Source organism: Bombina bombina, chromosome 3 (assembly GCF_027579735.1).
Source record: "Bombina bombina isolate aBomBom1 chromosome 3, aBomBom1.pri, whole genome shotgun sequence".
Lineage (NCBI taxonomy): Eukaryota > Metazoa > Chordata > Amphibia > Anura > Bombinatoridae > Bombina > Bombina bombina.
In genome coordinates, this window is record NC_069501.1 from 1,155,385,914 (window position 1) to 1,155,403,477 (window position 17,564).

Here is a 17,564-nt window from a genome sequence, read left to right on the forward strand (position 1 = left end):
CACTAAAAAATTATTTCTCAACTTGTAATATAGGCCTATATTACAAAAATAATATTCCTATATTTTTTACTGTTGAATGTAACAACTTGTTTTGTCCTTTTAGGCTACTACACATGTTGATAAAGAACGGGTGAGGTACTTTCATGATGACGATAACCAGAGCCTTCAAGATCTAGTAAGAAGAGAAAAGATGGCAACATCTGAGGACCAAAACAAATTGTTTCTTCGAATGGCAGCCAAGGTAAAAATCTGCATATTTTTTTTGCATTATTCATCACCATTATCCATATAACTCAGCAACCGTGCAGACATGCTGGGAGTACGTTATGCTTCGTTTCAAAGAGGGTGGGCAGTAAGCCTTCAGATTGGCTTTCCTATTTGGCAGGATTGCGGAAAAACATGAACCCTCAAACATGTAAATTGATAATTTAGTGAACACTCCCAAGTCTTAGGAGACAATTACAAACTTTTATTCAATGCAGTGTTTAACCCTTTCAATGCTGAGCTGATTCACACCCCTGTGCTAGTTGTCATTGGTTCTAGCATTTACACATACATTTCAACTATATTTCTATGAGGACAAATAACACCTTGTTTTTCCCCCACAGAACAATCATTTTTGAGAATTACCATAATATAGAAAAACTCCACAATATGTGTCATTTTCTATGGTGTGTGGTAAATAGCAGCACAGGAGTCATTGTTTCCTTCATATTTCTAACACAAGTATAATGGTCCACATTTATCATCACTTCACCTTCAAAACAACATTTTAATTTTTTTTAATCTGTATTGTTTCATTTAATTAAGATAAGAAAATAAAAGTATCCTTTCTTTCGTAAAATGATTATGGTCCACAGTCCTCCATAACATATGGGATATATTTCCCACCACTATTTGGAGGTCAAGAACCCATTCAAGAGCTTTAAAACCCTCCCATCTCTCTTATTTTTTCTTGGCCTCCTAGGAGATGGTTGAGAATTGAGGTTGTGCCGGCTACTTGCTTATGGATTATAAATTGGGAGCTCAGACCTATGTGAGACCCAGAGTGTCTGGGGAGTATCATTTACAAAGAAGACAGAAAAACCTCTTCATTGTAGCTGTATGATACAGGGACAAAGGAATACCCTGTTATGTGCACAGCATATTCCCTAACGGTATTTCAGCCGTAACTACCCTCAGGCATTGCAGGGACTCGTCAATAGGCTACCCCTATGGGACTTTGGTATTTCCTACAGCAATACTCTGCAGTACTCGATACCTGCACTTGATGGGCTCTCTACTTTATACTGCTGCAACTGCATTGACATAAATGACATGCCTGGTAAGCCAGTGGAGGGGTGCTGTGTAAGGTAAGTGCCTTTACACAGCACAGACACAGCCGCCCAGAGGCTATCTGTAGTACTCTGACACAGGTACAGCATAGCCAGGGGACTTAACCTGCGCCCCTCATGACACACTTTTTTTCTCCATATCATGTCCTTAACTAACAGTTCTACTATAGGTAAACCTCCAACCCTTTTTAACCCTCCGGCAGCTTTTGGGGTAATTTCTTGAGCACTTTACAAAATTGTGTGTATGGCCCTAGCAATAGCTTCAAGCATGATGCTGTTCCATAGGGCAGGCTCCGGTTAGGCTGGAGAAGGGGGTGAGTAAAAAAATTCAACGGAAAAAACAGAAGAAATCAGTTTTGTTCCATTCCCTCCTCAGGAGATCAGAAGTCCTTCTCTTCTCAAAAACCTGAGCTCTCCAAGTCAGCCTGGTTCTTTGTGGTCAAAGTCCAAGCAATCCAAAAAGTCCAACAACACCACTAAATCAGCATAAAGGTGTGGCCCCTGAACCAGAATCTGTTCTGATAGGGGGCAGAGTGAGTTTCTTTCAGGAGGCCTGGTGCAGGTCAGTCCAGGACCCCTGTGTTTGAAACATAATTTCTCAGGGTTATCAGATAGTCTTCAAGTCCAGACCTCCTCTAGGGCAATTCCTTTTGTCTCATGTTTTTAAACTTCAGCCAAAGGCAGCTGCCTTTCTACAGTGTGCTTGGGAATTAGAGGATATGGGTGTAATTTTCCCAGTACTTTTTACCTCAACAGGAACAAGAATTTTACTCCAATCTGTTTATTGTCCCAATAGAAGGAAGGGACCTACACACCTGTCTTAGACCTAAAGACGTTAAACATGTCAGGATTGAAACCATTTGCACAATATTGCTTTTTATACAACAGGGCCAATTTATGACTACAATAAACCTCAAGGATGCATACCTACACATTCCCATCCACAGGAATCACTGTCAGTTCCTGAGGTTTGCTTATTCCTCTTTCGGCCTGTCACAATGGACTGACTCTCCCACTCACAAAGCTGGTCACTCCTTCGATCTGATTTTCATCTATCGATGCACTATCTCTAATTTCACAAACTCGGCTTTCCATCTTAATGGGAGGAGAGTCCACGGCTTCATTCATTACTTGTGGGAATTAAGAACCTGGCCACCAGGAGGAGGCAAAGACACCCCAGCCAAAGGCTTAAATACCTCCCCCACTCCCCTCATCCTCCAGTCATTCTTTGCCTTTCGTCACAGGAGGTTGGAAGAGAAGTGTCGGAAGATTCGGAGTAGTCTCTTATGGAGTTTAGTACTCTTCGCAATGTTGACTGGAGTTTTAAGTAGTCCTGTCAACCTCTCAGTGAGAGCATGGAAGAAAGTTGGAGTCCGGAGATGCAGGGAGAGTCTTTCTGTGAAACCATCCCGACTCATTAACAGCTCCATAAGCAATCAGCGTTGACGAGTTTCACTGCCTGCTTTCTGCTCCATGTCAGTCCATGTCAGGAGCGATGCTACTACCCTGTCACACTTGATAGGCCTTGTTCCTGTTCCACGGCATAGTTTCTGGTAAGATTGATTTATTTATACACATATAACGTAAGAAGACAGGGTCACAGTGTGTCTCCTTTTATCTGTATAGTATCGAAGGTTAATACCCTCAGAATGGGGGTTATTGAACAGGGGGGGATTTGTTCATAATATTATTTATTGTGTTTAATCCTGCAACATGTGTGAGATGAGGCTCTGTCAGTGTGTGAATAGTCAGTTTCTTATCAAGAGATTGACGCAGGCCTTTTTTGGGGCATTTTCTCTATGGTCTAGGGGCGGTTCTGCATGGCACTCCATGTGACCGGGTGTGGCCTCTTTAACTTTCTCTTTCCTGACTGACGGTTGTAGGAGACAAAGCGGTTTCTCTGTGGTCCGGGTCTAGGAGGTGTTGAGTGCCCCGGCCATTGGGGTATAAAGGTGGCATTTAATTTCTATCTAGTCTGCAATAAAGGCGCAAGCTATGGAGGACTCTGATATGTTAGAGGGTACTCCCTCTTTAATTAAACCTAATAACTGTGTCTATTGTGAGGAGGTTCCAGTTGATCCGCCTGCTCAACTTTGTTCCACATGCTTTTATAAAATTGCAATATCTAAAAAGAATAAGATATTTAGTACAACTGAGCCGTCCAACTCTGAGGGTTCTCCGTCCCGCGAGGTGCGTTTGCTACACTCATCTCCGATTGCACATGCAGCTCCCCAGGGCACTATTAATCCTCCCGCGGGAGGGGCCCTTTGGCCGCCAGATTTCGCTGATCAGTTACAAACCACGGTTTCTGCGGCCTTCTATGCCTTACCACGCACTTCTAAGAGCAAGCGAAAGGTGACACATAGCTATCCTTTCCAGGGGTCATCTACTCCGCTTGATGTCTCTGACAGATTATCCGCTGATGAAGATGACAAAGACTCTTCGGAGGACTTTTTTCTGAGTCAGAATCGGCCACATCTAAACCTCCGTCTGCAGAGGATCCAGATTTTAAATTTAAGATGGAGCATTTGCGCTTTCTGCTGAAAGAGGTGCTTGCTACGTTAGAGGTTACTGAACTGAAACTGCCAAAGGAACCTTCGATCCCTAAGCTAGATAGGGTTTATGAGGACAGGGTGGTGCCTCAGACTTTCCCGGTCCCCATTAAAATGGCTTATATTATTAAGAACGAATGAGAGAAACTTGGTTCGTCCTTTTCCCTCTCTACATCTTTTAAAAAGTTGTTCCCCATTCCGGACTCGCAGCTTGAGCTGTGGGGGGCCATTCCTAAGGTGGATGGCGCTATTTCCATGCTCGCTAAGCGAACGACTATCCCGCTCGAAGATAGCCCATGGATAAAAAATTGGAATCCATGTTGAGAAAGATGTTCCAACTCACGGGGTTCGTTTTTCAACTGGCAGCGGCAGGTGGCTGGAGCTTCTACCTATTGGTGTGACGCTATGTCAACTATTGTCGATGTGGAGACTCCCCTCAAGGAAATACAGGAACGAATTAAGGCCTTAAGGGTAGCGCATTCGTTTATCTGTGATGCAAATATGCAGATTATTCGCCTGAATGCCAAGACATCAGGTTTTTCGGTTCTAGCCAATAGGTCTCTGTGGTTAAAGTCGTGGTTTGCTGACATTACTTCCAAGTCTAGATTACTTTCCCTCCTGTTTAAGGGGAAGGTTCTTTTTGGTCCAGGCCTGGACTCTATGATACCCACGGTCATGGCTGGCAAGGGTGCTTTTCTTCCGCAGGATAAGAAGAATAAGCCTAAGGGGTCTACTTTTCATCCCTTTCGTTCGGACAAGTCTCAACACCAGCAGCCTGCCACGAAAACAGAGTAGTCCAAGGGATCTTGGAAACCAGCTCACTCTTGGAACAAAACCAAGCGTAGCAAGAAGCCTGCCGAGACAAAATCAGCATAAAGGGGCGTCCCCCGATCCGTCTCTGTATCGCATAGGGGGCAGACTATCTATTTTTGCGGAGGCCTGGATAAGAGACTTTCAGGACCCTTGGGTTATGGAGGTCATAGCCCAGGGTTACACTATAGGGTTCAAGACTCATCCGCCCAGAGGCAGATTCCTTCTGTCAATCCTATCATCAAGTCCAGAGAAGAGAGACGCCTTCCTAGGATGCATGAGGGATCTCTCCTCTCTCGGAGTAATCGTCCCAGTCCCTCTAGCAGAAAGAGGTTTGGGGTGTGCTGCTCGCGGTGGCGAAAGCCAGAGGTATTGCAGTGGCTCCTTATCTGGAAGATATCCTGATCCAGGCTCCGTCCTGCAGTCTCGCGGAGAATCACTCGAGGGCTCTTATTCTTCTCCTTCAATCAAACGGATGGAAGATAAACAAAGGAAAGAGTTCCCTGGTCCCCAGCAACAGGGTGGAATTCCTGGGTACTATAATAGATTCCTTATCTATGAAGACATTTTTGACAGATAAGAGACGTTGCAAGATTCCGTCCAGCTGTCTTGCCCTTCAGACCTCCTCAAGGACATCTGTGACCAGGTGTATGGAGGTGATTGGGCTAATGGTATCCAGCATAGATGTCATTCCATACTCCAGGTTCCATTTCAGACCTCTTCAGTTGTGCATGTTGAGACAATGGAACGGCGATCCCAACAGATATCTCTGGACAACCAAACAAGGGAATCCCTCTCTTGGTGGATATATCCGGGACAGCTATCCCAGGGGACATCCTTCTTGAGACCATCCTGGGAGATTGTGACCATGGACACGGATGGGGAGCTGTTTTGGGTGCCAGAATGGCACAGGGCAGGTGGACTCTAAAGGAGTCAAGTCTACCGATTAAATATTCTGGAACTTTGAGCAATATTCAACGCTCTGAGGGTTTGGCCCCTCCTGGGGTCGTCCCGATTCATCAGATTTCCGACAACATTACCTCGGTGGCTTACATCAACCATCAGGGGGGATAGAGAAGCTCCCCAGCCATGAGGAAGTAGGTAGAGGGGTAGAGAACCACAATTTTTCGCCCTCAGCGATCCACATTCCGACAACTGGGAAGTGAATTTTCTCAGCAGACAGTCGTTTCATCCAGGGGAATGGTCTCTCCATCCCAAGGTGTTCGCGGAGATCTGCAACAGATGGGGGACGGCAGAGATAGACCTCATGGTGTCCACACTCAACTTCAAGCTACCCAGATATGGGTCGCAATCCAGGGATCCCCAAGCAGAGCTGATAGATGCCTTAGGGGTGCCTTGGGAGTTCAACCTACTTTAATTTTTCCACCGTTGCCACTTCTTCCTCGAGTGGTGGCCTGCATCAAACAGGAGCAAGCTTCGAGTATTCTGATTGCTCCGTCGTGGCCACGGAGGACGTGGTTTGCGGATCTGGTTGGGTATCATCGTCTCCTCCAAGGAGGTTACCCTGTCACAGAGATCTGCTGGTTCAGGGTCCCTTTCTACACCAAAATCTCGATTCTCTTAGGCTGACTGCGTGAAGATTGAACGCCTAGTCTTAGCCAAGAGAGGATTTTCTGAGTGAGTGATTGATACTCTCATTCAGGCCAGGAAACCGGTCACTCGTCATCTATCATAAGGTGTGGAGGACCTGCTTGTCCTGGTGTAAGGAACGTGGATATCCCTGGCACAAGGTTAGGGTATCCAGGATTCTGGCTTTTCTCCAGGATGGACTGGATAAGGGTCTTGCTGCCAGTTCCTTAAAGGGACAGATTTCGGCTTTATCTGTACTGTTACACAAGAAGCTATCAGAGCTTCCTGATATTCAGTCTTTTGTTCAGGCTCTAGGATCAGACCTGTCTTAAACTTGGTACTTAAGATTTTGCAGAGGGTTCCGTTTGAGCCTATGCATTCGCTTGACATTATAATTCTTTCCTGGAAGGTCCTATTCCTACTGGCTATTGCATCGGCTCGCAGAGTCTCTGAGTTAGCGGCTTTGCAATGTGAGCCTCCTTACCTGGTTTTTCACGCTGATAAGGCTGTTCTTCGCACTGGATTGGGTTTTCTTCCTGAGGTTGTGTCGAATCGTGACATCAATCAGGAAATAGTAGTTCATTCCTTGTGTCTTAACCCTTCTTCGTCTAAAGAAAGGTTGCTTCATAATTTGGATGTGGTTATTATTATTTTTTATTTATAAAGTGCCAACAGATTCCGCAGTGCTGCCCATGGGTACAAGGATTAAAAGTACAATGGAGAAACAATACAATAAGAGACAACATTTTACAGACAAATACAGGGGGAATTGAGGGCCCTATTCCCATGGGAATGTACAATCTAGATGTGTGGGAGGATGGGAAACAGGAGGTGGGGACTGCAAAGGTAAGAATGATATAAGTGAGGAGATAGATGAGGGCAACTGTTGGGTAAGTGAAGTTAATTTGTTAATGAGTCGGGTGATAAGCTTCCCTGAACAGAAAGGTCTTTAGGGAACATTTAAAGGAGGAGAGGTTAGGGGAAAGTCTGACAGCTCGAGGAAGTACGTTCCAGAGGGTTGGTGCCACACTAGAGAATTCCTGTAGTCTAGCATGAGAGGAGGTGCTGGTAGAGGACGCAAGAAGCAGGTCAATGTTGGTTTTTAGAGGGCGGGCTGGAGTATATTTGTTGATGAGTGAGGACAGGTAGGGTGGGGTAGCATTGGTAAGGGCTTTTTAGGTCAGGGTGAGAATTTTGAATTTAATTCGGCTGTAAATGGGGGAGCCAGTAAAGGGACTCACAGAGAGGTGCAGCAGAAACAGAGCGTCAAGAGAGGTGGATTAGCCTTGTGGTTTGGGCCTTGAAGTTTTATCTTCAGGCCACAAAGGAATTCAGTTAGACTTCGTCTTTATTTTTTGTGTATTCAGGGAAGCGCAGGGGACAGAGGGCCTCTTCCACTTTACTGTCTTTTTGATTGTGGAGCATTATCCGTTTGGCCTATGAGACAGCGGGACATAAGCCTCTTCAGAGGATTACGGCTCACTCAACTAGGGCTGTGGTCTCTTCTTGGGCTTTTAGGAACAAGGCTTCTATGGAACAGATTTGTAAGGCGGCTACTTGGTCCTCCTTACATACTTTTGCAAAATTTTACAAATTTAATGTTTTTGCTTTGGCAGAAGCCGCTTTTGGGAGAAAGTTTCTGCAGGCTTTGATGCCCTCAGTTTAGGGTCCGCCTCCTTTTACCCTCCCGTTTTTTTTCATTCAGTGTCCTCTAGAGCTTGGGTATATGTTTCCCACAAATAATGAATGAAGCAGTGGACTCTCCAACCATTAAGATGGAAAACATAAATTATGCTTACCTGATCATTTCATTTTCATCTGTGGGAGGAGAGTCCACGGCTCCCGCCCGTTTCTCCGGTGCGCGGACCTAAATTTAATTTTATTCTTCTGGCACCATTTATACCCTGATATTTCTCCTACTGTTCCTTGTTCCCTTGGCAGAATGACTGGGGGATGAGGGGATTGGGGGAAGTATTTAAGCCTTTGGCTGGGGTGTCTTTGCCTCCTTCTGGTGGCCAGGTTCTTAATTCCCACAAGTAATGAATGAAGCCGTGGACTCTTCTCCCACAGATGGAAATGAAATTATCAGGTAAGCATAATTTGTTTTTCCTCTTTCTGACCATCTCCTCATTTGCAAACAACATCACTTCCCTTCCTACCACTCCTCCTCCCTCTACCCCTCACACCAAACTTCACAGAAGCACTAAGTCATTAGATCAGCAACAGCTCGGCAGCTCTCTCGAACCTCTCCTCTCTTCCATCCCTTCCTTTTCCTGCCCTGACCAATCTATCTGCCACCATAACTCCACCCTTAGATCGGTCATTGAAAATCTGGCCCCACATACCATAGCTCAGAAACCACACTCTCATCCTCAACCCTGGCATACTCCTCTGACACGATACCTACGCAGATGTTCCTGTGCTGCTGAGCGACACTGGAGGTAATCTCAGAGTTCAGCTGACTTTCTTCACTACAAGTTCATCTTGAACTCCTACTATTCTGCCCTTAATCTTTATAAGCAACAATACTTATCTAATCTCATCTCTACTCCTTGCTCTAAACCAAAACATCTGTTTTCCACTTTCAATACTCTTCTCCGCCCACCCCACCTCCTGATACAACTTCTCTCTCAGCTCAAAATTTTGCCAGCCACTTCAATAACAAAATTGACTTCATCAGAAGTGAAATCAGCTCTCAACATACTACCAATCCCCCACCCCCTCAAAATCTCACAATCATCCAAATAGACATAAATAGCTCTTTTGCCTCGGTTACAGAGGAAGAAGTTTCTTCCCTTATACTGTCCTCCCACCTCACTACCTGTCCCCTCGACCCCATCCCCTCACAGCTTCTCCCCTCCCTCTCTTCTACCCTCACCCCTATACTCACACACATTTTTAAACCTCTCCCTCAGCACTGGTATATTTCCCTCATCTCTAATACATGCCCTGGTCACACCTATACTCAAAAAACCTTCCCTCGATCCAACCTCCCCATCCAACTACCACCCTATTTCCCTACTCCCTGTTGCCTCAAAGTTTCTTGAAAAGCTAGTATATGCACGTCTATCCCATTTCCTTGCACTAAACTCTCTTCTTGACCCACTGCAATCTGGATTCCGTCCCCATCACTCCACAGAGACAGCAATTGTCAAGTTTACCAATTACCTACTTACAGCAAAATCCAAAGGCCACTTCTCTCTGCTTATCCTCCTTTATCTGTCTGCAGCCTTTGACACTGTCGACTACCCTCTTTTGCTCCAAACCCTCCAATCCTTCGGCATCTGTGACACAGCTCTCTTGGTTCTCTTCCTATCTATCTAACTGTACCTTTAGTGTAGCCTTCTCTGGAGCATCCTCTGCCCTGTTACCACTTTCTGTTGGGGTACCTCAAGGCTCTGTCCTCGGTCCCCTACTCTTTTTAATCTACACGTCATCATTAGGTTTCTTAATTAAGTCACACGGGTTTCAATACCATTTGTATGCCGATGACACCCAAATCTACCTTTCTGCACCATACCTACCTCCTTCCTTACTAACCTGTTTCACTTACTGTCTTTCCATCTTAATATGAGGAAAGTCCACAGCTTCAGTCATTACTTGTGGGAAATACAGAACCTGGCCACCAGGATTAGGCAAAGACACCCCAGCCAAAGGCTTAAATACCTCCCCCACTCTCTTCATCCCCCAGTCATTCTTTGCCTTTCGTCACAGAAGGATGGCAGAGAAGTGTCAGAAGATTCGGAGTAGTCTCTTATGGAGGGTAGTACTCTTCGGAATGGGACTGGAGTTTTAAGTAGTCTTGTCAGGCTCTCAGTGAGAACATTGACGAATGTTAGGGTCTGGAGATGCAGGGAGAGTCTTTCTGCGAAACCATCCCGACTCGTATTAACAACTCCTTAAGCAATCAGTGTTGACGAGTTTCACTGCCTGCTTTCTACCACTCAAGTCCATGTCAGGAGCGATGCTACAACAAAGTCAAACTTGAGAGGATGTGTTCCTGTTCCACGCCATAGATTCTGGTAAGATCGTTTCATTTTTTTATACATGTATGATAACCCAAGAAGACAGGGTCACAGTGTGGCTCCTTTTATCTGTATGGCGTCAAGGGTTAATATCTCCAGAAGGAGATTATTGAACAGGGGGGGATTTATACATAATTGTTTATTGTGTTTTTCGCAACGTCATGTGTGAGATGTGGCTCTGGCAATGTGTTAACAGTCAGGTTCTTTCATTTTGATTATCTGCGCAGCCTGTTTAGTTTGGCGCGCTTTTTCTAAGCTGCAGGGGCGGTCCTGCATGGCGCTCCATGTGACCTGGTGTGGTCTCATTCTCTTCCTTTTTCCTGACTGTCGGTTGCAGGAGACAAAGCGGTTTCTCTGTGGGCCTGGGTCATAGGAGGTGGTGAGAGACCCGACCATTGGGGTATAAAGGTGCCATTTATTTTTTTCTATAGTATATTAAAGGCGCAAGCTATGGAGGACTCTGATGCGTTAGAGGATACTCCCTCTTTACCTAAATCTAATGCCTGTGTTTATTGTGAGGAGGCTATGGTATACCCGCCTGCTCAGCTATGTTCCCCATGCCTTGACAAAATAGTGATATCTAAAAAGAATAAGATGTTTAGTACCACTGAGCCGTCCACCTCTGCCGGTCTCCGTCCCGCAAGGTGCTTTCCCTACAATCATCTCCGATTACACATGCAGCTCCCCAGCACACTACTAATCCTGCGGGAGGGGCCCTGTGGCCGCCAGATTTTGCTGATCAGTTGCAAACAGCAGTGTCTGCAGCCTTCAGTGCTTTACCTCGCCCTGCTAAGCGCAAGCGAAAGATTAAACATTGCTATCCTTCCCAGGGGTCATCTACTCCGTTGGATATATCTGAGACTAGATTATCCGCTAATGAAGAGGATTCCGATACTTCAGAGGAATTTTCTCTAAGTCGGAATGTGTTGCCTCTAAACCTCCAGCTGCGGAGGAACCAGACTTTAGGTTTAGGATGGAGCACTTAAGCTTTTTATTAAAAGAGGTGTTGGCTACTCTAGAGGTTCCGGAACCAAAGTTACCTGAGGAACCTTCTATTTCTAAGCTTTATAAGGTTTTTGAGGACAGGGTAGTTTCCCAGACTTTCCCGGTTCCTGTTAAGATGGGGAATATTATTAAGAATGAATGGGAGAGACTTGGATCATCTTTTTCCCCTTTTTCTTCGTTTAAGAAATTATTTCCGGTTCCTGACTCTCAGCTGGAATTGTGGGGATCTATCCCTAGGTGGATGGAGCTATCTCCTTGATCGCTAAGTGCACCACTATCTCACTCGAGGATAGTTTGTCATTTAAGGAGCCCATGGATAAGAAATTAGAGACCCTGTTAAGAAAGATGTTTCAGCACACAGGGTTCTTATTTCAGCCTGCGACGGCGGCGGTCACTGCGGTGGTGGGAGCCGCTACTTATTTGTGTGACTCTCTATCAGATATGATCGAGGTGGAGACTCCCCTCGATGAGATACAGGAAAAACTTAAGGCCCTGAGGGTACCTAATTCGTTTATCTGTGATGAAAATAGGCTGATTATTCGCCTGAATGCCAAGACATCAGGTTTTTCTGTTCTGGCCCGGAGGGCTCTTTGGTTAAAGTTGTGGTCTGCTGACATGACGTCCAAATCTAGAATACTTTCCTTTTCATTTAAGGGAAAGGTTTGTTTCGGTCCAGGCCCTGGACTCTATCATATCCACGGTCACGGGAGGCAAGGGTGCCTTTCTTCCGCAGGATAAGAAGCATAAGTCTAAGGGTCCTAATTTTCGTCCCTTTCGTTCAGATAAGTCCCAACGACAGCAGCCTGCCGCGAAGCCCGAGCAGTCCAAGCGATCTTAGAAACCTTCTCAGTCTTGGAATAAGGCCAAGCAGAGCAAGAAGCCCGCCAAGACAAAATCGGCATGAAGGGGCGGCCCCCGATCCGTCTCTGGATCTTGTAGGGGGCAGACTATCTCTTTTCGCAGAGGCTTGGATGAGAAACGTGCAGGATGCTTGGGTTCTGGAGGTCATTGCCCAGGGTTACAGGATAGGTTTAAAATCTTACTCTCCCGGGGGCAGATTCCTCTTGTCAAATCTATCGTCAAAACCAGAGAAACGAGATGCCTTTCTAGAGTGCGTGAGGGATCTCTCCTCTCTAGGAGTAATTGTACCGGTACCTCTAGCAGAAAGAGGTCTAGGGTACTATTCAAACCTTTTCGTGGTCCCAAAGAAGGAGGGCACGTTTCGCCCGATTTTAGACTTAAAGTGCTTAAACAAGTTTCTGTCGGTCCCATCGTTCAAGATGGAGACAATAAAGTCTTTCTTGCCCTTAGTTCAAGAGGGACAGTTCATGACTACGATAGACTTGAAGGACGCTTACCTTCATGTGCCAATACACAAGGATCACTTCAAGTTCCTAAGTTTCACTTTTCTGGACCAGCACTTCCAGTTTGTAGTTCTCCCCTTTGGTCTGGCTACTGCTCCAAGAGTCTTTACAAAGGTTCTGGGAGCTCTGCTCGCGGTGGCGAGATCTAGAGGTATTGCAGTAGCGTCTTATCTGGACAACATCCTGGTCCAGGCTCCGTATAGCCGGCTGGCAGAAGATCAATTGAGAGCTCTTCTTTTTCGATCTCATGGATGAAAGATAAACTCTGGAAAGAGTTCTGTGGTTCCCAGTACCAGAGTGGAGTTCCTGGGCATGATAATAGACTTCATATCCATGAAGATATTCCTGACAGAAGCTGTGGCTTCTTCTGGGCCTTCAAGAACGAGGCCTCTATGGAGCAGATTTGTAAGGCGGCTACCTGGTCTTCCTTATATACTTTTTAAAAGTTTTAAAAGTTTGATGTGTTTGCTTCGGCGGAAGCAGCTTTTGGGAGAAAGGTCTTGCAGGCTGTGGTGCCCTCAGACTAGGGTCCGCCTCTCTTTTCCCTCCCATTGTTTTCACTCAGTGTTCTCTAGAGCTTGGGTATTTGTTTCCCACAAGTAATGAATGAAGCCGTGTACTCTCCTCATATTAAGATGAAAAATATAAATTATGCTTACCTGAAAATTTCATTTCCATCTGTGGGAGGAGACTCCACGGCTCCCACCCGGTTCTCCGTTGGGCGGACCTAAATTTCTTCTTTTTTTTTCTGGCACCATTTATACCCTGATATTTCTCCTACTGTTCCTTGTTCCCTTGGGAGAATGACTGGGGGATGAGGGGAGTGGGGGAGGTATTTAAACATTCGGCTGGGGTGTCTTTGCCTCCTCCTGGTGGCCAGGTTCTGTATTTCCCACAAGTAATAAATAAAGCCGTGGACTCTCCTCATACAGATGGAAATTAAATTATCAGGTAAGCATAATTTATGTTTTCTCATATCTCATCTTGGATGTCCTACCACTACCTTAAGCTAAATCTGTCCAAAACTGAGCTCCTTATTTTCCCCCCTAATAATTCCATCATTACCCCTACCCCGCATGCCTGATGTCTTGGGGTCACACTTGACTCAGACCTTTCATTCATTCCTCACATTCATGCCTTGGCTAAAGCCTGCCGCTTCCACCTTTAAAAACATCTCTAAAATTAGACATTTCCTTACACAAGACACAACTAAGATTTTTATCCACTCTCTCATCCTTTCCCGCCTCGACTATTGCAACTCCATCCTCTCTGGTCTCCCTAGCTCCTTTACAATCCATGAATGCCTCTGCCAGGCTCATCTTCCTTACACGTTGCTCTTCATCTGCTGCACCTCTCTCTGCCAATCCCTTCACTGGCTTCCTCTAGCCTCCAGGATTAAACACAAAATTCTCACTCTGACATACAAAGCTCTCAACTGCACTGCTTCCCCTACATTTCAGACCTTGTCTCCAGATACTCTCCCTCCCGTCCCCTTTGCTCTGCTCACGACCTCCTCCTCTTCTCCTCTCTTGTTACTTCCTCACATTCCCGTTTACAGGACTTCTCCAGGCTCTGATCTTGTGGAACTCCCTGCCTCGCTCCACAAGACTCTCCCCTAGTTTTAACAGCTTCAAGTGCTCCCTAAAGACTCTACTATTCAGGGATTGCATATAACCTACTGTAGCCTTTCCTAACTTCATTGCTTTCCCCTTGAACCCCTTAGAATTTAAGCTTATGAGCCCAGCTGTTTGTAGATCGCCTTCATAAGAGCCGACTACAACAGTGCAACTCTTGGCAGGGCCCTCTACCCAGCTGATCCCTATACATGTTATCTTGTATAATAATATGGACAAACACTACCAGTTTGCCGCTCTTCCGTTTGGTCTTGCTACAGCTGCACTCATCTTTACAAAGGTGTTAGGTGCCCTGTAAACAGTAATCAGAGTTCAGGGGTCTCTAATTGCACCATATCTCGACAACATAATGGTGCAATTCTCTGTAATTAGCTATCACTCATACTCTGAAGCTTCTATTATTTCTCCAGAACCATGGTTGGAAGATCAATGTTCTCAAAAGCTCTGTATATCCTGCTCCTAGGGTAACATTTTTAGGAGTCATAATAGATTCTGTCTATATATGTCTGCTCCTGACGGAACCGCACAGGTTAAAACTCCAGGTATCATGTCTCACCCTACTGAGTACTCCATTGTGGTCTGTAGCTCAGTGCATGCAGGTAGTGGGCTTTATGGTAGCCACTTCAAACGTGATTCTTTTTGCCCGCTTTCACTTACGTCCCCTTCAACTATCCATGCTCTTTCAGTGGTCCAAGAATTATATACATTTAGAGCAATAAATATCTCTGAATTCATCCGTCAGACAATCTCTGTCTTGGTGAAAGTCCTTCTTTGACCCTTGGGGCATCTTTTGTTCATCAGTAATGGGCCATTTTCACGACGGGTGCCAGTCTGTTAGACTGGGGGCAGTCTGGAATTTTCGAAGGGCGCAAGGAGTTTGATCCCTTTTGGAGGCAACTTTACCAATAAACATTCTGGAACTTCGAGCGATTCTTTGAGCTCTTCAGGCATGGCCTCTGTTATAGGAGGAGAAATGTATCCATTTCCATTCGGTCAATATCACAGTGGTAGCCTATATCAATCATCAAGGAGCTACCCGCAGTCCAGTGGCAATGCAGGAAGTCTCAAATTCTGTACTGGGCAGAGAGGAATCAGTGCTCCCTATTAGCGATTCACATTCCAGGTGTGAACAATTGGAAGCAGACTATATCAGCCGTCAATCAGTCCATCCAGGAGAATGGTCTCTCCATCAGGATGTATTTAATCAAATGGTTATCATCTGCGGCCTACCAGACATAGATCTGATGGCTTCACACTTAAATCACAAACTTCCAAAGTACTGTGCAAGATCAAGAGCTCCAAGGGCTCACATGATAGACGCCTTGGTATGTTCATGGGAATTCCATCTAGCATATCTGTTTCTTCCATTTGTTCTTCTGCAAGAGTCATTGCTCAGATCAAACAGGAATCAGCATCAGTAATATTAATTGCTCCAGCGTTGCCCCACAGGACATGGTATGCATACCTAGTACAGATGTCAACAACGCCTCCATGGCGTCTTCCTCTGAGACAAGGCCTGTTATCACAAGGCCCTCTTTTCCATCAGGATCTCAAATCTCAAAGTTTGACAGCGTGGAGTTTGAATGACTAGTTTTGAGACATAGAGGATTTTCAGACTCTGTAATCGATACTCAAATTCAGGCTAGGAAACTTGTCTCAATGGTTTTACCACAAAATTTTGAAAGCATATTTTGTGTGATGCTCCTTCACGGGATTTTCATGGTGTTTCTTTTGTATCACGAGATTCCTTCAGTTCTTACAAGAAGACCTTGATAAGGGTTTATTAACTATTTCCCTGAACGGTTAAATTTCAGCTTTATCTGTTTTCCATATGAAGTTGGCTAAACTTTCTGATATTTAGACCTTTGTTCAGGTGTTACAATTAGACCAGTTGTAAGACCTATTTCATCTCCCTGGAATTTGACCCTAGTTCTTTCAGTTCTTCAGTATCCTCCCTTTGAACCAATGCACTCCATAGACATTAAGCTGTTGTCTTTCAAGGTGATTTTCTTATAAGCTATCTCTTCTGCTAAAAGAGTTTGAGTTGTACGCGTTGCCCTGTGATCCTCCATTTTTTATTTTTCACAAGGATAAGGCTATACTGCGTACTTAATTTGATTTTCTTCCAAAGGTGGTTTCAATTGATAATATCAATAAAGAAATTATTGTTCCTTCTCTTTGTCCAGACCCTGTTAACTCTAAGGAAAGATTGTTACACAATCTGGACATTGTTAGAGCTCTTAAGTTCCATCTCCAAGCGAGTAAAGAGTTTAGAAAAACTTCTTGTTTGTTTGTATCTTACTCTGGGAATCGTAAAAGACAGAAACCTACTAAGGTAGCATTGGCATCTTGGCTTAAACAAGTGATTCACAAGGTAACTTGGTGGCAGGTAAGTCACCCTCTAAATGTATTACAGTTCACTCTACCAGAAAGCTGCCACATCGTCCTTCTTACACACCTTTTTGAAATGTTATCGTTTTTTATGTCTCTGCTTCTTTGCAAGCAGCTTTTGGCAAGAAAGTCCTTCAGGTCTTGGTGTCTGCTAAATAGGAACTTTCGGTGAAAGTATTTTCCCACCCTGTCCGTAACATCGACTTGAGTATGAATCCCATATGTTATTGAGGACTGTGGACCATCATCATTTTACAAAAAAAATAAAATAATTTTTGCTTACCTGATAAATTATTTTAATTCTGAATGATGATGGTCCACATGCCCGCCTGCTTTATGGGTGACAGTTCTATTGACACCTCTATAGACCCTGATTTGCCTTTCCCACCTTTCTTTCCTATTCTCTACTCGGCTGTAAGTAAAACTAGAGAGAGATGGGAGGTGGAAGGGTTTTAAAGCTCTTGTATGGGGTTTTGACCTCCTCCTAGTGGTGGTAAATATATCCCATATGTTATGGAGGACTGTGGACCATAATCATTCCAAAAGAAAATAATTTATTAGGTAAGCATACATTTTGTTTTGTTTTGTAGGTCTAAAATATCTAACCCCAAATATAAAATAAATAATAAAATTACATATAATCCTGATTTCACAGATGGGTGACTGAAACAATTTTTTACATGCATGCAACTACTACCCCTGTGCAAATTCACCCAGCAAAGCAAAATATATTGCTTTATATAGACACCAAATATAAAATAAAACAATTGGCCACAAGGGAGTTGCACCAAAAATCATCCTATATAATATTTTATATGCTGGTAAGAGTTCACAAATTACTATATGTGGGATATATTTC

At 44.6% G+C, this 17,564-nt stretch overlaps 1 protein-coding gene across 3 annotated transcripts in view; it reads left to right on the forward strand.

Annotated features, from left to right (window-relative positions):
• CWF19L2 (CWF19 like cell cycle control factor 2) overlaps positions 1–17,564 on the forward strand; it is an 803,233-nt gene that overhangs the window by 343,865 nt on the left and 441,804 nt on the right. For all 3 annotated transcript variants that reach the window (XM_053708563.1, XM_053708564.1, XM_053708565.1), the window contains exon 12: positions 104–241. In XM_053708563.1, coding sequence (XP_053564538.1) covers positions 104–241 — 138 coding nt within the window. The remainder of the gene's footprint in view (positions 1–103; positions 242–17,564) is intronic.